The sequence below is a fragment of the Channa argus genome, chromosome 12, assembly GCF_033026475.1.
Source record: "Channa argus isolate prfri chromosome 12, Channa argus male v1.0, whole genome shotgun sequence".
In the NCBI taxonomy this organism is placed as follows: domain Eukaryota; kingdom Metazoa; phylum Chordata; class Actinopteri; order Anabantiformes; family Channidae; genus Channa; species Channa argus.
In genome coordinates, this window is record NC_090208.1 from 16,022,501 (window position 1) to 16,044,059 (window position 21,559).

Consider the following 21,559-nt stretch of genomic DNA (forward strand, 5'->3'; position numbering starts at 1 on the left):
ACTGTTTTTCTAAATGCAACAGTATAATGATTGTAAGGAGCTGTTAATTTCAGGCTTTACTGGAGTGTGCTATAGGGAAACATTACATAGCTGACACATTAAAATATAAATTAACGGTTACACTGTAATAAGAATGGTAATGATCAAAATTATTTGTTTTTACCTCAGCATTTTGCAGGTTGTTGAATGTTAACATTTATTTTTTCTATGTAATAATTTCTTCTGTATTGACCCATTTCCAAAACTCTTCAGAACTATATTTCCTCTATGTGGTGCCAGACCAGCGTTGTGACTGGGAGAATCTCAGCAAAACACCCAGTAAGTACTGTATAACTGCCATCACGTCTCTCTTGAAAATTTTCAATTACTAATATGGACTATTAAGTGGCTGCTACTGATTTGATTAGATGGGACATATGTTGTCAGGATGATAACCGTTTCAAGTTAGTGGAGCTGTCCATAGTTCTGAACTGTGGTCTGCATCTGGGTGGAAAGGTCTGACTATAAGAGCCATTGTACAGTGAACTAGCTTTACAAAGCCAATAAATAATCCCACTTAAATATTCATAGTACCTTGAACACACACACACATATACACTAAGAACAAACAAGGCAAAGTGAAGTAGGTTTAAACTGAGAAGGCTGTAGTGAGAGCTACCACATAAATGAAGTTTACTCATCATTATTTTAATCATAATGTGAATTTGATTATTTCATAGTTATTTGAAGACTAATGTTCACCAATAGGTCAAATGTTATTGCTTTGAAGAATATAAAAGCTACAGTTAATACAGTAGTTTGAAGTTGAGACAAAAAGGGAGTTCTGTCCCTCACCATTCTGCATACACACATACAGGTCACACACACGCACATGTTCAAATAAGTAATGTTTCAGAGGGACTTAGCCTTCATAAAGCGGTGCATGAATTAAAGCAGGACAGCCAGAAAACTAATGCTGAGTTTAAAGTATTGCAAGAAGTGAGTCTCTCTGCAGAGGGAATTGAGGCTTTTCTGCTTCGCCTCATCTGTTTTTATCCGCTAAAAGCAAAAATATGTGTAGGATTCAGGCTCCAGATTTTCTCTTTCCTGCTTAAAGTATTTCTATCCCTGGGTCTCTGTCACACTGTGTGCCTGTTTTTTTTTACTCTTGCTGTTTTTTTTCCCACAATTTAGTCTCTATACTCTTAACATATGCGCCCCTTTGTTGTTCTCCCCCTTTCTACATGCCTCTTTTCTGTTCAATCTCTTCTCTCTTCTGCTCAGAAACACATTCCCACTCATTAACACCTTTAACAGTAGTGAAACAGAAGGAGGCAAATAAGATTGAACTCCCCCACTCTACCATCATCCTTAATAACACTAAGTGGGGAAACAATTCAGATTGCTGGGTTCTTGATGCAGCACTCCTCCCTGTATCATCTGCTCCCTCTCTAATTCTCTTTTTTGCACTGTTAAACTCATGCCTGACTTTACTACATTTAAAATGTATTTTATACACCAGTGGCACCCAACAGCTTTTAATGTACTAATTCAAGCAAATATATAGATAATACATGTAGACATGCTTTTCTACTCTTTTCTGTTTTATGTAAAACATTTTTTTAAAGCTTGAAGTACAGTGGATTTGAGTTTTTGAACTGGATTATTTAATTGTTGTTTTTGTCTTGAGTTCTTTAGTAGTTGCGTTCTTTTGCATGTACTTCCTTCTAAAGGAAACCTTTGAGTTTTTATAGGTAATCTGTGCCCATTTAAGATATTTGAAATGGCAAAACGGAAGAATACTGCTCTCTTGCATTATTGATATTTGTGTATTTTGTCTTACGGTTGTACAACTGTGTCTGTTCCCATACTTCCAACTGAGCTGTAGGGTTTGTCAAGTAGTTTAATGTTTAATATTGCTCTGCATGTAGTCATGAAAGGTGCTGCATATAGAAAAGTTGTCCCAAGGCTAATCCAAACAGTTTACTGTAGTAGTGGGTTGTTTTTTTTTTAGTTACCAATGTATGAGAGAGACCAGGGGGATTGAGAACGAGAGTAGCTTATATCTAAGGTAATTAAAGTTCCAATATGTAACTTATAAAAAAAGGTAATGCTGAAATATAAAAATGATATTTTAGTAATGATGGTTCATCACATATTATATAGAGGTACTGTTGATGTCACCCTTGATACAGACTCACAGGACAGCACTGGCAGCACTGCTGATATTCCCTTCTAAAGGTTTCTGATTGTTTGAGTGTATTCATGTGACTTTATTTGTGTTGCTTACCTATCAAAATGGTGCCTGTCAAAGTTATTTAAAAAGCTGTATTGACCACTCTGCTGGCTTATAGAGTGAGATAGGATCTCCAGAATTATCAGTGTTTAATAAGAATTTCAGCAGTGTGGATACACAGATATAAGTCCGTGCATTTATTTCAATTTGATTAGAGATATTGTGCAGGATTATATTATTCATAAAAAAATATTCACCCATGCTTTCTTGTACTCCATTTGGTTTGAATTTGGGCAAAAGTTAAAAGGCCCCTCAGTTGCCAGGTTAAAATGCCATAAAAAGACCACTAGAGTCCCTTACCAGCTTTAGTACAGTATATCAACCAAATGACCATGGCTATTGTTAAATAAACTAACTTTATTCAGTACCGTAGCCAGGAGGTACTTAGGGTTTAGAGGGTCATCTACTCTGAGTTTTGTTTGCCAGTCAGACACTTGATCAGTGAGTGTATAGGCTGTTTATGGTATCTGCAGCCAAGTCTGTCTCCAAGTGAAGCAGATGGATTTTGATGAATGTGTTTGTTTGTGGTTGCTGCTTAAATGGAGATAATTTAGTACTGCGGGTTTCTGCACCGACATGCATGTGTGTTCTGTGAGTGTGAGTCATTAACTTGATGAAATGTGATTAAATGACCCCACACCAGCACAGTGGTTCAGTTGTCTCCATCTGTTTAATAAGGCAGTATTCTTCAGAGATTGATGCAGATTTACATTCATGAAAGTGATAGGCAAATTTGCTGTGTACAATTCATTCAATTTATGCTCACAGTCTGTGTGTAATTAGTTACAGATACACTAACAGAGAAGTTTAAAATACTTTACATAGAATGAGTCACTGTTTAAAGTAGAAACATTGCTTTGTGGTTTGCTACATATTCAGGATGCTTGCAGAGCTGCAGTGGTATAATAATTTAGTTGAGCAGCTTTTCAGAGTAAATGTATCTTTAGCTTTTAAAATTATTATACAAATTGAATATTAAATTGAGGTCTCATCTTGCAGATCTTTGAGTTCAGAATGTTATGTGCATGGCTCCAAGTACAGATGCAATGACCTCCCACATAAAGGATACTGCTCAGCCAGCTTTATAGTAGGTAAATAGTTTAGTGGTTTATTTTATGTATTATGTATCCATTAGTTTTTTCTCCTCAAGCAGATTGATTTATTTTAGGTTTTTTTTTATTTTAGACTAAACATTCCAGATAATGACAGCGATCGATATAATTAGCAAACAGAATCGAAATGTAGATGCAGTTATAAGGCTTTCCTTTTGCAATACAAACTTTACCTTTGCAAATTTACCTAGTTATCCGTTTCAGACTGCACCTAAAATGCACAAAACCTTTACAGATAAACTAAATTTGAACTTCTCTAAACTTTTGAAAGCAAACCTCCAACTGTTGAATGTTTCAGTACTTATTACATAACAAGCTTTTCTCTAACAAGTTGATTAACCAAAACAATCATGTCTGATCTATGAATCAACCAGTATATGTTCAATGGCAATTTGTATTAAATCAGTCCTCTACATCATGCTGTTCACATTTTGACATCATGAGATCAAGACGACACCTAACAATTGATTAACAGTACCTGACCATTGTGAGGCTTCAAGTGTCACAGAACGTCATCAGCAGGTTGCAATAGAGAGACTGGAAGAGTCACAGAAAGCCATAGAAATGGACGCTCTTTGGCCACATCCTATGCTGTTGACCACTTCATTGTGAACAGTGCCCCATAGAAACTGGATGATGAATGCCACTCAAATCCAGGCACATTTAAGGGCACATTTCACCCCAAAGTCGACTATCCCTAACTTTTTGTTAGTAGTGTATAATACACACAACGTGTTATTATAGAGAATAAGAAAAATTGCTGTGAATAGTGCAAAGACATTATGGAGAACAAGCACATCTCTACAATTAAGTGACCCATTCAGGGTCAATGAGCCCCTAGACAGTAAAACACAATCATGTGTTGATGCGTTTTGCAGTCAGTGGCCCATATTTGCATTTGGTTCTGTCTTGTCTGTTTTGTGTATGACAGCCCATGAATATTACATTTTTGTGTGGGCAACAGATGGAAAGTATTTGTGTCAGTTCTTTAATTCACACATTTATGTAATTAGGGGACACACCAAACATGACCCACCATAATGCATTAATCAAGCTCTTTGGCCAGTACACAAGAAGAATGGTGTAGAATTGCTTCTGTAATAACGTTGACACAATATGTTTATTTGTTTGAGAATGACATACGGGAGATAGAGAGAGTGAGAGAGAGTTTGTCTGTGTGTGTGTGTGTGTGTGTGTGTGTTTGTGTGTTTCAAACTGCAGTGAGCAATGCAAGCTGACCCAGACTTTCATATTTTAGAATGTCTGATACATGTCTCTCAGACTACAATGATGTACTGTAGTTACACCCCTGCTTAATATGTTTTCCATATTTATCTTGTGATCTTTGCTCTATTCTTCCTTCCTTTCTTTAGCCTGACTTTTTCTTTGTTTCTTTGTTTTTTCCTTTTTTCTCATCTCTCTTTTTGCATGTTTACATTTGACTTTTCTTTTTTTGGAGGATTTGATTTTGAGGTTTTGATTGCTTTCAATACACAGTGCACCACACACTCCACAATATTACATCTTGAACTATTAACAATAATTAGATAGTTGGCTCCTAAATGTGTTGACCACTGACTTAAATGCCTGTTGTCATTACAAAGCATTATAAAATGCAGACATATCTCCTCCCTCTACAGAAAATGATTTAGGGGAAGAACTGTGGCATACTGCCGCTTTAATGAGAGCATTATAGCAGGTTCTTGTATTTGCATTACTTGTCAGGCCTTCTTTTGTCTGGCTTTATGTTGCAACAAGATGTGTGTATTTGTGTGTTTAGAACATGAAGAAACGTCTCAGTCTTCTTTAGAAGGATAGGTATCTGTTGTGCTGATAGCCTGTTACTGCTCCATACTGTAAATTGTGTGTATATGTGTGTGGGTGAGTGTGTGCATGTATGTGCACGCGTGCTGAGTGCGGATTTATGCTGCCATCACTGCAACACTGTGCCTGAAGGGAAAGCTGAGCAATCACATGTGACACACCGCATCACCTGCCACATCACAGGAGAACACACAAACAGGAACACACAAACACCTCTTTAATAACCTGTCCTTTTTCCCATTCACTCTGACACAAACACTCATTGCAGGTCTGTGTGTATGCATGTGTGTGTACTAGATCTGTCTTTCTATGGTTGCAGGGACAATTTTTTGTTAAAAACTGTTGATATGACGACTTTTTGGGTGGTCCTGACAACTTCAATGGGTTGTTTATGGTTGAAGACATGTTTTGGTGTAAGAGCCAGAATTGGTTTACGGCTAGGGTTAACACGGGGTTAGAGATTTAGTTGGGATGGCTAAACATAGGGCAAGAAGCTAGGGAAAGCATTACGGCACAATGTCCTCACAACAATTGAAAGACCAAAATATGCTGATGCTGTGCTTATGTCATGGGGCCTGGTCCCTGATGTATTCTTTCCACCATCAACACCTGCCACTGCAGTCATGCCCCCTAACCTCTCTCTCACAATTGTACTTTCTCCTTCTTTCTCTTTCTCTTCAACTAATAAATAATGAATGAGTGGTGGATTCTGACCTTGTTTCCTTCCATCTATATATGAGTGTGTGTGTGTGTTTTCTTTCCCTGTCCCTCCATGTTAACCAGTGTGGTCTATGTTATTGTGTCCCTGCTAATAACCTTTAACATCCCATCATTCTCCTTATACACTCTTGACTACATGCGGTATGTATGTTTCAAATATTTATGCAGTGGGATCTGTTGCATTTTACTTTTATTTTAATTCTTTTTAGCCTCTTGCATGCTTTATGTGACATTATACTAGGTCACTGGAGTGCCTCTTTTAAACATATAGCATCAGTATTATTTTAATGTGAAAAATTACAAAATGAATTTGTAGGTACTAAAAGTTAGGGAGGAAAGTTCTGATTCTATTTTAATACACCTAATCCATCTCTTCCATTACAGCCTCAAAGGAACATGCAATGCAGACAATTTATACACTGCTGACATTTATCAAATATGCAGAGCTGTATTTGTTTATTTAGGCTTTAACACAGTAGGAAATAATTTCTGTAGAATGCATTATGTTACTATTCAGTTGGCTTATAAATTTTGTTTTCTTCCAAACTAGAACTTCCAGGCCCTGCCTAGACAGCCACTTCAAATCACCAAGAAGCAGTACATCCAAGGTAAGGTGCACTCATTAACACACACACGCCTGCACACAGAAACAGCCCTCCTACATAATTTGGACTGTGATGAATGTTTAGGAGTGTGGGTGTGGGTTATTGACACTTCTTTTAGGGTATACAAAAACTTATGAGCAGGGAGCTAGTAAAGAAGGTTTATGAGGATGATAAAATGTCTGCAGCAGCAAAGGCAGTTTACTTCAAATAAGGGGAGGGGGTTTCACACTGCAGAGGAGACCGGGTAACTGGCAATGTAGCACAGATCTAAAAAAGAGAGAAGAGATGAATTATGGCATGGATACAGGGAATAAACAGCAGGAAGAGAAGGCTTACTGTGAGACTGGCAAGGGGAAATCCTCTGCAGCGTGGTAGTGGTGAAATCCAGGTTAGGAGGGAGAACTGAAGGCGGCTGTGAGGACAGGAATGAAACACTACAGAAAATAATACAAAGTAACAAACAAAACTAAGTAACAACTAAAAGTGTCCACAACGAAGTAGTCCATGTAATTAAAAAAAACAAAACAAAAAAAAACACACACAACAAAACAGGGAGAACAAAGAAAAAAATAAACAAGTATCAACTAATATCATCCACGATAAGATGGTGCGCTTACAGGGACTTGCGCAAAATCTTCTCCTTAAATAACAATCCAGCAGTAAGCAAAGAGTCACTTACTACCAGGAGGAATAGCGAATGAGGACTGGCGGTCCAACAATTAATTACCGGGAGCAAAATGATTCCCTGGTTCTGAGGCCAGACGGAAGACTCCAGGTACAGACAGGAATACCAGGAAGCTCGGGCAAAAATTTGGAGAAAATCCACAAGGAAAATAACGTGGCAAACAAACTGGAGACTGAAGTATAAATAGGGTTGGCAACAGGTGAAACCAGCAGAGAGTGTTTAGACAGAGCGGAGGAGAGAGAGACAGGGGCAGAGAAAGGACCGGTAACCAGGACAACACAGATCAGAGTCACGGCCGTGACCGGCCATCCAGTAATATGCAAAGCTTTTTTTATTAAACTATTATGTTTATTTTGTTAAATGTTAAAATTCTTGCTTTAAATCCCTAACTTCACTGTTATCTCACCTCAGTGAATGTTTAAGTTCCACCCAACATTTGATTTATCCAAGTATGAGGGCTTGGGCTTGTGACTGCACGGATACTATTTGTCTGTGCAATGACCGTTGGCAGAATCAATGTAGCCTGGGACATCAGTCACAGCCAGTTGTGCAACACTCACCTTTATGACTATATTTCTGTTCCTTATTCTTTCACTGTTTGTGCGTCTCTCTCTCTCTCTCTCTCTCTCTCTCTCTCTCTCTGTGATTCATACTGTAAGTGTTAACATCAGTACCTCTGCTCCTTACTCACTCAGATTGCCAAAGCCCCTCATCATCAAATCCTCCAGTCGGTGCTACATCCCTCACATCATCTTTTCTTTCCCTCCATCAGCATTCACTCTTCTCTCCATCTGTGATGCTTATATCAGTAATCTTTTCATTTTCTTTAAATTCAGGTGAAAGGTCAGGTCATAATCACAACTGATAACAGTGTTTCTATTTGTATGTAGATGTGATTGCATGTATTTGTATTTGCATGTAAAGTATGTAAGTTGATAGAAGTTGCATTTTCAGTGTGTTTGTGCATGTACCCTGACATAATTGTATCACCATGCTGACGTAGGATTTGATAGTATATTATTATATATTTCACCATTTCTCCTAAGGCCAACACTTTAGTCCAGCTCTTTACAGCACATTCAGCGAGTGAATTTCAGTGACATAAATTGAAATAAGCAAAGCTGCTTTGAATAAACTGGTCTGATCATCTCTCATATGTACAGGTAGATAAAGTTTGTAAAGTATTCATGAGGGTATTCAAGAAACAATGGGTCAATTTCAGAAAAAATTTAAGGCAAGCCCACTGGAAAAACATCTGACTTGGCAAAATTATGCCATTTGGGCATTAATAAAACAGCAAGATCACACCATTAAGCCCGCTATCAAAACAAAAACAATTCACGATAGACAAATCTTTATCTTGCTTAGAAAAAAGGTGACTATGGAAATAAGAAATGCTAAAGCAAATGTCTTTATTAATTATGTAATGTAATACTAAAGATATTTGGACAAATATATGGATATTAACAGGGAACTTTGCAGCAAATGACAGCATCAGGGAAATTCAACTAAATATGGAGTTGATCAATGATCCAATCAAGATTGCAGCAGCCCTAAACACATATTTTACAGATTCTGTTGAGACAAAGTAACACGAAGTACTGACTTGCAAGTTCCAAATATAATATCCCCTATTACTAATGCACCGCTTTTCTAATCTTTGTACTATATCTCAGCTGGAAATAGACAAGATTATCAGTGGTCTAAAGCCAGTCATGTATGAACACAATGTTTCTCATAAATCATAAAAAATCACTTATTGCGCCTATTACCAATATTATAAATGAATCAACGAATAAAAGTATTTTTCCCAAACTCATGAAAACTTTCAGTAATCACACCAATTTTTAAATCTGGGGTTTTTAAAAAAAAAAATTAGTAATTTTAGACCAATATTCATCCTTCCACTAGTCTCTAAGATGCTTAAAAAATCCATAGCATGCAACTTGTTAAACATCTTAATCAAAGTCTATCTGATCTTTGTCAAATGCAGTTTGTCTTCAGAGAAGAGCATTCAACTCCAACACCCATTTGCTTTCTCTTGGAAAAATTAAAGTCAGAGAGTGATAAAGGTGGTGTAGTTGGAGCAGTAATTGGAGCAGATTTTAATGAATAAATTGTCTCCTTTTAACTTTTTTTCATACACTATACAATGGATGGAATATTACCTGGTACAAAGAAGACAGTGTTAGAATACAAAATTCAGCGTCCACAACTTGTGAAAATTAATTAGATGTACTTTAAGGTTCTGTCTTGGGGCCATTATTGTTTTGACTATACATAAATGATCTCCCAGGTAGCTGTCCATCCAATGTACAATGCCAGATTTATGCAGATGATGCAGTCATACATCCATGCAAAACATCAAGCTGCTCAAGAACTGTCATTTGCAATGAGCAAAAGTTTTGATAACAAATCAAATACATATCCTTACTGCAGGATTAAAAAAAACAAGATTTATTGAGCCAGGAAAATATGCAGACTCACTCCTTGTGTTTAAAATCTTATATGGACAAGCTCTGATATGTTTTGTGTATAAAGGGGTGGCCTCAAGTAACAAATGATGAGGGAGTGTGGCCAAGAAATTAAACCTTATTCATAGAAGAACATAAAAGACAAGGAAATAATAACCAAAATTCACTCCAGGAGAATAACATTAGGACGATTACAGGGAACACAGAAACAGACACACAGACTGAGGGACTAAACAAGGGCAGAGCTGACGAATTTAAGGATTTGAATATCAAAAGGATGAAGCTAAGACTAGGGATAGTACCATTAATACATAAACCAAGGCTAGAGAAAACTAAAGCATAGAATATTCATACAAACTCAGGAACTAGGAAATAAAACCAAAGAATCAGGGATAGAGAAAGGAAGAATCTGAACCCAAGGACCAAAAATAAAGGTAATAAACAGGGACGAGACTAATTAACCCAAGAGCAAGTGATTGGGCTTATAAAAACTGAACTGAAAACGTCAGAACACTATGTAAACTAATAAACCCAAACTTGATATAAATATATAAACTAGGGAAAGACATGCAAGAAAGCTAGCAATTTTAAATATAACATACAGGGGATCCCAGTAACTGAAAAACCCACTACAGAAATCAACAAAAGGTCTGGAACAGGAAGTGAATATGAAGGACCGAATCATGACAAGCTCTGACCGCAGTAAAGGAATTTATTTTTAAAAATCAAAAGAGGTCGACCAGAGCAAGTTCCAGAGGTGACTGTATAGTTCTATCTAGAAAAAGTTTCTTCGGACAGGCTATGTTTTCATACCGTGCCCCTCAAATTTGGAATACAATACCCACAGTAATGTGCGCAATCTGCCTACCCTTAGCTTATTTAACTAAGCAATCAAAAATACTCTCACAATCTGACATAAACTCATTTGGTTCTGCTACATTTTACTGTGTGTGTGCATATGTGTGTGTACTGTAGTATAAATGTCTATAGTTTGTCTTTTTTTCTTATTGTAAATTGTATTTTATGTGTTGCATGGCTGGCTTTGGCCTGCCAAGAAACTGAAGATGGAAATTAGCCTTGAATATAATCTTGTGTGTTTACATATAAGTTCATTAATATGCATTGTCCCTTTATAAAGAAATATAAAAATATATTTAAAAATTTTTATATATATATATATATATATATATATATATATATATATATATATATATATATATATATAATTATTTCCCTAGTCCCTTACCGTATCCCTAACCATCACAACTAAACCCTTACCCTAACCCTAATCCTAAAACCAAATCTTAACTCTCAAACAGGTTTTCAAACTTGTTTGAAATAGCAGAATTTGCATAACATTCATTATCTCTGCTAAAATTTCCTCAATTCAGTTAGAAAAATACTTGTATTGGCCCTAAATAGGAAACACATACACTTACACAAACACCAAAAATTGAACCTATATTACCAATACTTATTTGTCGTGTAAGTTCAGGGTTGCCACTTGCAGTGTGAGACTTACTTGATTTAGAACTGTGTAAACAAATGCACCCTGGAAACGCTTCTGTTCTTGAATAACAAGCTTTGGCTTTCTTGTACTAAACAAATTATTCTGAATCTTAACTTGCAAACAAATTACAACATATTTTGTAAATTTGTTCCCATGCCCTCTGGAGTGAGGAGTGATGTGCTGCGAATTGCTCAGTAGTCTGTCTTTGTTCCTCACAGGAAAGGAGGAGGAGGTGGTGACTGTTCATCCTCGGGCAATGTTCATTCCTCAGGAAGGCTGGACATTTCTTGCTGCAGGTAGGACAATATGTAAGGTCAAAACAAGTAGTTTTTGAGTTTTGTTTTTCCTTTCACCCAACACAAACCACTTACATGTAAAAATATTATCTAATATTATCCATCTAAAAGTATCTATATCATTTTCAGTTGGTAAAAAACTTTTTGTGTATACATTAAATGTTGTTCTGCTGAGGAATGTTACAAAATTTACAGACGTGTGTTTTAGGACCAGTTACAGCAAGACAATTTAGGTTTTCATTGTTCAATTGTGAAAAATGTGAAGACCCGTTTTCACAGCCGTCTATAATAAAAATTCAATATGTGAATCACACAATGTCTCAATGATTTAGTCATAATGTCGTTTCCTTTGCTTGTAAGTGTCTGAAATCCACCTTGCTGTTCTGCCTCACATGGCTTTGTCGGTTTAGGTTTGTAACCATTAACAATACTGATACAAACTAAGCTGTCATCTAAGGTCACTTCAGGGTGTAAAGCTGGTTCATGCTGTGCAGACAGTAAGGGCAGAGCCGGTGGGGTGGGGGCTGTACACTGTCTGCTGGCTCTGACAGTGTGCAGCACACTTACATAACCACACAGATAAACCAGGGTTAGCAGGAGGACACAAGCAGGATAAGAACAAAGATCCAACATATACACATACAGTATGACAGGAATTTACACACAAACCAGCAGCCAACACAACCACAGGCCCATACAACTACACACAGACAGCATGCAATAAGAGGCAAGGTTGCCATGGAAACACCCCTCTTTACCCAGTCATCCCCAATATGTCCCCCAATGTCCTTCCAGAAGTAGCACAACTGTGTGTGTTAAAATGACTACCACTTTGTACTGTCCCTAGAAAGTTCAACTGAGAAGCACACCAAAATGTGTCATGTGCTGCTACTTTGCTGTTTGTGAGAGCAGTGTGTGCAAGATTGTGTGCAGATACACTGCAGATTTTGTCTTTAGTGGGTGTTGTGTTTATTTATTGAGCCCACCTTCAGCAGGATCCTACTTTAGGCTTAGTTAAAAATGCATGAATTTCAAATCAGTTTTACATAAAAATGATTCTTTATAGTATGTTATTTTTTTAAATTTAGAAAGAACTCCTTTCCTGTCCTCAAGCAGACCCAGGTTGCTTGATGTGTGTGCTCGTTTGTTTATATTTGCAATTGTCAACTCAGTTATATTTTATATGGCTGCTGGTGTGTGGGGGCTTGAGCATTGAATAGATAAAGAGAGGCTAGCCAAAATAAGAACAAAGGAAGAATTAATTCCCTGTCAACCCTGTTTTTTCTTTTTAAACACAGTTTCATTTTTCAATTTTATTTGCTTCAGACCTCTTTTTCATGGTAGAAAAGTTAAGTGTAGTAAAACAGTATTTTGGTGCACCATTACCTGGTTTAGTACATATGCTAATTGAGTTGCAAGGTTTTTATAGAAAATTATTATATAATAAAAAAAAAGCTGTGTGATTTTTCAAACACTCATAATATGGCCCCCAAAACAGAATATGAGCTAAAGGATAAAGGTAAAATGAAATGTACTGTCATTTTATTCAAACAGACACTGGCCTATTTGTTTCAACCTGCTAGAAAGGGCTTTGTTGATAGAGTGGTGTCGACAATTTGTGCGCTGATTCCCTCTGGCTACTGTATATACTGAAGTGTCTCTGGGTTGCGCAAACACGAATGCACTGGTCCAACAGTAAAAACTCAGGAGTGTTGCCTCAAGAAGGGCGCAGAGTTAAAAAACCTATGCCAAATCAAGTGTAGGCCACAAAATTCTCTGTCATGACCCTGAGCTTAAGCCAAAGAGGGGAAATAGAGGTTTTGAACAGCATACAGTAATATTTCACTACTACGAGTCTTTGGTGTAGTGAGTGCATTTCGCTTGTTCTTACAAGTGCCAAACCCTGTTAGAGAGTTTTTTAGACCTAACGTATTTCACATATTTTGAACTTTTTGTTCCTGCATGTCAAAGGTCCCTGTGTTTTAGTGTAAATAAACATGTTAGTTAGTGTTACTCAACACTAGTGTCTAGCCAAGATGGAATAGTTTGACACCATTAGTTAAACTGTGTATCACCTGCTTGTGACCACACTCGCATAGTTAAAAAAAACTAAAAAACTATGCATTATGCAAATATGCACTACCAAATCAAAAGTTAAAATCTCTTGAGGTAACGTTTCAAGGGTGCTTTAAATATGTATTGTTAAACACTAGGCTGAACAAAAATAGGCCAAGCTGATCATCATTTATATATATATCTATCTCATGTTTTAATATATTAAGACAATCCACTGAAATTATCTCAACTGTGTAATACAGGCAGTTAGAGAATATGACTCATAATGAGACATAGAGAAACCGCTGTTTCTGGAATAATCCCTGGGTTCATTTGGGATTTTGGTCCCTCCCCTACTGGCTATAATAGTATGAAGTACAGAATACTTTTAAGATATTTGACCCCAGTAGACTAACTTTCACAATCCAGTTCAAAATATGTTACTAAATATCATCATTTAGTCCACTGAGCTCAATTCTTGGAGCCATTTCATATCTTCAGTGTTCAGGTTTTAGCTGGGTTCTCAATATTTTACTCATAACCTTCACACTCCAGACAGAACATTGGGTGGTGGCATTAAAAATATGAGCTTTGGGTTAGTCCCCTCACTATTTTAGTACAGTGTCCATGGAACTACAGTAAGTAGTCCTTATTTTCTATTGTTTTTAATATCTGCAAAATATTCTGTAACCTTGTACAACAGTGCTGACCATTAAAAGTAGAAACCATTTAAAATTGAAAGTAACTTTCTTTTCTTTCAAACTCACCATTAAAAAAAAAAAAGTCCAGTCTAAAAGTTCATCCTACATTTACGAAGTGTTTTATTTAAATTACAACAAATTATTTCCATTATAGCCAATTAATATTTATTGCCAGTTGATCATTGGTGTAATTTAACATTTTTCTTACCAGAGCTCAAAGCTCAAAGCAGTATGAATCAGCCAGCTGACTGTGTCCTTTCTGTGTATAGCTGCATGTTTTCTCTGTGCTTGTGTAGGTTTCCTCACACAGTCCAAAGACATGCATGTTAGGTTAATTGTTGACTAAGTTGTTTGTAGATGTAAACGTGAGTGTGAAAGACTGTCTGTCTTTGTATGACTCTGTGTTAACCCTGAGATATACTGGAGACCTGTCCAGAGTGTACCCTGCCTCTTGTCCCATGACAGCTGGGATAGGCTCCCTCCTGGATCCACATAGGATAAGCGGTGACAAATAATGGATGGATGGATGGATTTAAAATAAACCTTTGAAATAGGTTAAATAAACCTTTGAAATAAACCTCTTGCACGCTATATCGGTTTGTCCCTTGCACATACTTGCACACATAGATCTTGGTCAGCAATATGTTTCTGAGGCTGCTGGCCATGCTGGAAGGAAATGCGATTTGACTCATCAAGTATTGATAGGAGGATATCTTTAGAAACTTCCCCCTCACCTCATTACAACGAAAACCAGTTGGCTTCTTTTCTCCATCACTTACCTTATCATCCCCCCTCTGCTCTACTTTCTTCACATTATCTGTCTCAGTAGTGTCTCTATTTCCCTGTCCCTTTTATCTTCTAGCTCTGCAGTCTATGTCTGGCCTGGGTTAAATGGCAATGGTTCAATTTAACCTGCATTGTGAACAGTTTGTGTCTGTAGGCCTGTCGGTACAAGACAAAGCAACATGTTTTTACCCACCATAAATAAGTGTGCTTGTCAATAAGTTAGTTTACAAAGTTTTCTGTCTGAGTGCATCTGTCATCTCAGGTTTACTGTAGTGTGCAGTTAGGTGAGACAGGTTAATTTCTGTCTGCTTATTTAAAGATGTTTTTCTGTGTGTCTGTCAGTGTATTTCATTTGGTGCCGTGGAAGTGGTCCGGGTAAATTTATGAAACAGTTTGGTCTTTGTTATTTTTAGTTTATGTCAGTTGCAATTACACATTTAATTGAGCTGACCTCTAACTAATGAAAGATGCAGCCACTTTTGCTTGCCTGACAAGAAAGAATAAATTAATACAGTTGTTTATGTTATCCAAGTAATTGATTAATTGATCAATTTACATATTGTGTTTGTAAAGAATTGAGCAGGAAGACAAAAGAGCCAGAGATTAAATTTTAAGGTTTAATTTAGTCAAAAACACAGACAAATACAAAGACAAAAATCGGATTTATTGCCCACATACAATGAATTTACTTCAGTTTTTGGTTGCTCTCAAGGACATGTTCAAGGAGTAACACTGCAGACAATATGAAATGACAAATAACAAGGGAAGAGAGAAAAAAAAATTTTGGACAACGTAAGAATGGCCTTACAAAGTAGACCCAGATGCAGTGTGTGGAAGTTCCAACAAAATTACTTGTGTACTGAAAGTGCAGTGTGTGTGTTTTTGTGTGGGCATGTACTGGTTAAGGGAGGGACATGTTACAATACTGTCAGAGTTTTTCCTATGAGGACCCAAAAGCAACACAGTGAGAGGGACGTGAGATACAAGTGATTTTATTTTTAAACGGAACAAGAGATGAATATTGAGTTGAACAAAGACTTGGCAGGCTAGACAGAGAATACAACATATTACATGGACCAAGGTCTAAACAAATTTATCATGGAAAACGGGATAATAGGAAAGGGAGAACTAAAAATCCCTCCAACAAGAAGGACAAAACTTTCTAAGGGGTATTTACTGATTATAACATAGACCATAAAGGGGACACCAATCTAGAGATGACTAATTACAAGACTGGGTCAAAATAACAGGGGCAGCTGAATGGAAACTAAACTCGGGAATGTATGCGAGTACGAACTAAGCAGGTGGGGAATTGACATGACAAATAAACCGGGTGACAAACAGCTATCATAAACAGTGAGACAGAACTAAAGTCAAAGGGCAAAAACCACGACCAAACCTCAGACCAAGATGCAGGTGACAGAAATCCACATGAACAGAGTTAAAAGCCCAAAAACCATAGATCCAAGTAACAAAAGTCTACATTAACCAATCCAGGAGAGGGGTAAATTTGAAGACAGGGTGCAGCATGGGTAAAAGCGACGATGATCTGACAGAACCAAGGGGAGAGCTGGGTTTAAAAAGGCAGGGGAGCAGGTGAAAAAAAATTGTGAACATTGATGACTGGAGAAGCTCAAGAAATGAACAGGGGACAGGAAGCAGGGTACAAAATAAAAGTTCAGGAAAGGAAGTGAATGTGAGGGTCAGATCATGACAAATACTTAAACTGTATAGTGATTTATACTACACAACTTAACATTCATAGCTTTGTAGTTAGCTTAGTTGTAAACAGCTTTCATATTGGCGTTTGGCCTGCTGGCACGGATCTCCTCCGACTGCTGTAATTGTGTATGCTAAGAAATAAACGTAATAGGTAAATCAAATATGTTGCTTTAATTATGATAATAATGCCCGTAACTTATAAACCTAATTTTTAGAAAGACAAACGAAAGGTGAAAAATGAGGGTTACTGAAAACACAATTGAACAAATTTATTGTCTGGACGAAGCTGCAGGCATTGCCGTTGAATTCTCTTTTCATGATTTAAAGGATTGGTAAAATATTCACTATCAAAAGTTTGAATGCATTAACATATACATTCACAATTATTCCTATATGTAATTATTAATAACCATACTACTTATACACAAGGATGTATCAAATTACTTGTTGTGTTGTGATTTGTCACTTTTTTGAATTATTGCTTTTGGTTTAGCTGGTTAGTCACAGTCCTCTTGTCAAATCATGGTTTCATAACACATGGTTTATTAACATGGCTTCTTAATAGGGCCAATGAGCTTTAAATTAATTTATGCGATAGTGGTGTTAGCTAGCAGTGTTGTAGAATATTTTAATATTTTGTTAAATCGTCCATCATCTTACACTTATCCAGAGTTGGGTTGCAATGGCAGCAGGTATTACAATTTGGTGCAAAGGCGGACCCAAGTGAGGGGACTGTGAGAGGGACTGAACTAACAAACACGTTTTTTAGGAAAAATCAATAAACAGAAATCGCTTCTAACAGGAGGGTACAAAGAAAAAACACGACCATGTAACAGAAAACACTGATTTACAAACTAAGACACCACAAGAACCCTTTAACAGAAATGCAACCCACTAAACCTAAACTACAAACGGGAAACCAAACTAATATTAGGAAGAGACAAAGGGGATAAATTAACAGAAGCACACCAAAAGTTGCTGGGAAAAAAAAAAGAGTCCGATTCTCAGCAGTCAGGATTGCTAAAGTCAGGTAAATCATGCACACAGTACGTAGGCTGGGAGAGAGATGAGGATCTGGCAGGGAACTGTGGGGAAAGCTGGACCAAAATAGTGAGGGGAACATGTGCAAACAATAAAGAGGGATAACGAATGGTAAAGCTAAAGGAAAGGACTACGGACAGGAAGCGGGGCTACAAAATAAAAGTCCAAAGGGAGGAAGTGTAAGTGAGGACCAGATCATGACAGCAGATATAGTAAGGCTTTCCAGACATCCTTCTCCCCAGCAACAATTTTCGGTTCCTCTGGCGGGATTCTGGTATTCTGGCTGACACTAGCATTCCTAGGCCAGATGAGATATATAATTTATCCAACATGTGCTGGTTGTGCGTAGAAGTCCTCCAATGGGAGGCACCCAGGGACCATTCTTATAAGATGCCCGAACCACCTCAACTGGCTCCCTTTAATGTGAAGGAGCACCGGCTCTACTCCTAGCTCCTTTTTGACGAGCCTATAAAGGAAAGTCATTGTTACATCGAACTGATGCTTTCATAGATGAACCTAATACAAGATGTATTGTTGAGACTTAGGCAGAAAATAGGCAGTTATGTAATTGCAACATATGCCACTATGTCATATCAAAAAGTCACAAGGTTGGCTTAAGTTGTGAACTGACAACATGGGAAACTTGCAAATGCCAAGTGAATTGTTTTGTATAAAAAGGTGTTTCAGAAAGTGCACTCCATCCAAAAACACAGAGAAAGAAATATAAGTTTAATGGTAGAATAGCGAGTTTGTTCCTCCATTTGTCTCTGATTGTTTGCAATTTTTGTTTGGCAATTTGGAGGAAGATTACAAAGAACAAAATTTCCTCCCTGGTGCAAAAGTTTTGTATTCATTGAATGTTCATTTAAAATTATGACACTTATTATAGTGATTGTGAGGGTCTCCAAATGTGCTAAATATTTATTTTATTTTATTTTTTTCCTCACATAAAATTCTTGATTTTGTTTCACTTTTGCTTTTTTCACCTACATTTAGGACCAACTGAATACTAAAACTATCTTAAGATCTGTGTAGACAATTCAAAGCTGCTTTTGGAAAATGTTGAAATAAAGTAAATGAGCTGAAAATTGTAGTTGCTGCACTTCAGCACTAATAATACATTCCAAGCTTGGATTGATTATAGTATTTACACTAACAGTGTACGAGTACTGAAGGGTACACAACAGTATTCTTTGAACTTCATGCACCCTAATATTGTTCTTCTTACAGTAAATATTTTTAGCACCACAAATTCTGTATGAAGCTGTCTCTCCTTCAGATGATTCAGCTATCTTGGTGGCCTCCTGCATAAGTCTTCTTCTTGCACAGTCACTTAGTTTTGGAGCACAGCCTGCTCTAGGCAGATTCATACCTGTGCCATGTTACTTTTATTTCTTAATGCCTAATGTAACTTTATTCCAAGAGATATACAATGACTTGAAAATGCACGCATATCCATCCTTTGTCTTCTACTCTTCAAAAAAATCTTTGTGGACTACTTGAAATGTTCCTTTGTGTAGTTTTTGGCTAGGATTCGGATTCACCCGTAACTTGAACTTCCAGGTCCAGGTGTATTTACACACCTTACATTTTTCAATATTTCACATTCAGTGTACTCAGGTCATCTCCATTTAAGTAATTTTAATCAATTGACTGCAGCAGTGATGATTTAGGTGAGTGAATTCACATTGCTTTGATTTTGTTTTTGTTTTTTTCTGTTTTTGTCATTTTTGTCAAAAAAGTCAAATTAAATGGCCCATGATTAACTTTTGTTGTCTTCAGGGCTACGTTCTTTTTTCCCACTTGAGCTTTGTTTCATAAAGGTTTTTTGTGTGTGCGTATTGTCAGACTTCTGCCAGGTGGAGCTACGTCTGTTGGCTCATCTCTCCTCTGACCCTCAGTTGCTCCATATTTTTACCAACCCCCAGGCTGACATCTTTACCATGCTGGCTTCACAGTGGTAGGTCTCTCTCTCTCTCTCTCTCTCTTGCTCACACGCATTTCCCAGGTTTGCCTCTGATATCCTTGCCAAAGTGAATGTTGATACTCCATAGATTTTATCCCTCCCTCTTTCCATCCCAGCCTCACCCACACTGGTGTCTCCTTCTCTTTAAATGCTTGTAACCTTGTTTCCATGACTACCATGCAAACTGCATTGTTCACTCTCTATTTACCATTGGCAGGACACCCCTGGGCTGGACGCCTCAGTGATTTCGTTGTCATGCTTTTGAAGTATTTTTGTCTGTGTTTTTCTTCTCTCTTCAAATTAATGTGTGTCAGTGTTTACACATACGTGTCTTCTTGGTGCTGTATGTTTGGTGCGTGCGTGCGTGTGTGCATGTGTGTGTGTCATTGAGAGATTGTTCTTACTTTAACAAGTCATTTATCTCAGTGTGGCAATTTAAACAGTTTTCCAGGTCAGACACAGCACATTAACAGTTCGACTTAGACTTTACATTGTGGTTCTTTCATTATCTCTTGTTAGCCTTTAAAGACCATTGCAACTTTGCGGGGTTTACTCAATGGATTACTCTGCCTCTCTTGTTTTTGACATTCTCCTTCTTTTATCTTTAATGTCTTGTACAATAATTGTCCTTCTAATATCCCACCCCACTTCCCATTTCATTTATTGAAGATTTTTCTTCGCTTTTCCCCTCCTGACTCTTTCTCTACATTTCCTTCAATCTTCCTACAATGTGCCAATATCCTCTTGCCTGTAAAGTCACTGGTCCCTCAATACTGTTGGTTAGGTCAACCATTCTTACCAAACTATTGCTGGAAAAGACGGGGTCAGAAGGTAAATATCTAGAAAACTTTTTAATCAAAAATTGTGTGGTCAGAACATTTTTGCTAAATTCAGATTGTTACTTTTAGTAAAATTTACATTTTTATTTACATTTTACAGAATATTTTGAAGCTACAGAGATCAATCTTCTACATATGTAGCTTTTTGACTTCAAACTTGTAGTGAACATAAACACTTAAGATCAGCAACCTGAATTTTTTGTTTAAAACAAAGCGGCTTGTATGAGATCGTAGGTTCCCAGTAATGCCTGTTCAGCAGGGGGCAGTGATAATCCAGTATGGATTTTTCTTACCCACATGTATGATGAAGGAGAATGCTGACCTTTGGATCTTCTATTGGACATTATAAATATCTATTGCTTAACACTGTATTTGTATGTGCTAGAAATTGAGGCCAGTGGAGATGCTTTTTAGAGTAATTTAAGCTATTTAAGAGTTTGAGGCAAGTGGCATCAAAACATCTAAAATCATGGAGCACTTTACTTAGTAAGCTCACCAAATATGTTTGTAAATGTATGTGTGTAAGAGTGGGCACTCAACAATGATCAGCTGTGGCAGCTCCAAGTCAGCACCTCCAGAAATGCTTTGCAAATGTGTCATCCCACCCTGTCTAATCCCCAGTACTACGGTTGTCTACAAGTCACATTTAATAACTCCTTCTGTCCATTCCTTCCCTCTGTCCTACTGTCTCTCTTCTTCTTTGTAGTTCTGACTTTTAAATGATGTCATTTTAAAATATATATTATGATTGTTTTGTAGTTCAGTCACCCTTAACGTTTGTGTATTTGCCTACCTGGTGTCATAATTGTGTTTTTACTTCAACCCTTTACAGTATATGTGCAGCATTTATTGTGATTTTCTACAACTCCTCCCTATTTTTATATCCTTTTGATTTGTTTTACTCCTCCTATGAAAGTCTGAGATAACACCATATGAAACAAATCAAAA

General features: G+C 37.1%; 1 protein-coding gene across 1 annotated transcript in view; it reads left to right on the top strand.

Moving 5' to 3' along the window:
* Positions 1-21,559, top strand: part of poln (polymerase (DNA directed) nu) — a 52,248-nt gene that overhangs the window by 15,860 nt on the left and 14,829 nt on the right. The window contains exons 17-20 of the mRNA XM_067523082.1: positions 253-318; positions 6,482-6,539; positions 11,424-11,501; positions 19,655-19,766. Of these exons, the coding sequence (XP_067379183.1) occupies positions 253-318; positions 6,482-6,539; positions 11,424-11,501; positions 19,655-19,766 (314 nt within the window). The remainder of the gene's footprint in view (positions 1-252; positions 319-6,481; positions 6,540-11,423; positions 11,502-19,654; positions 19,767-21,559) is intronic.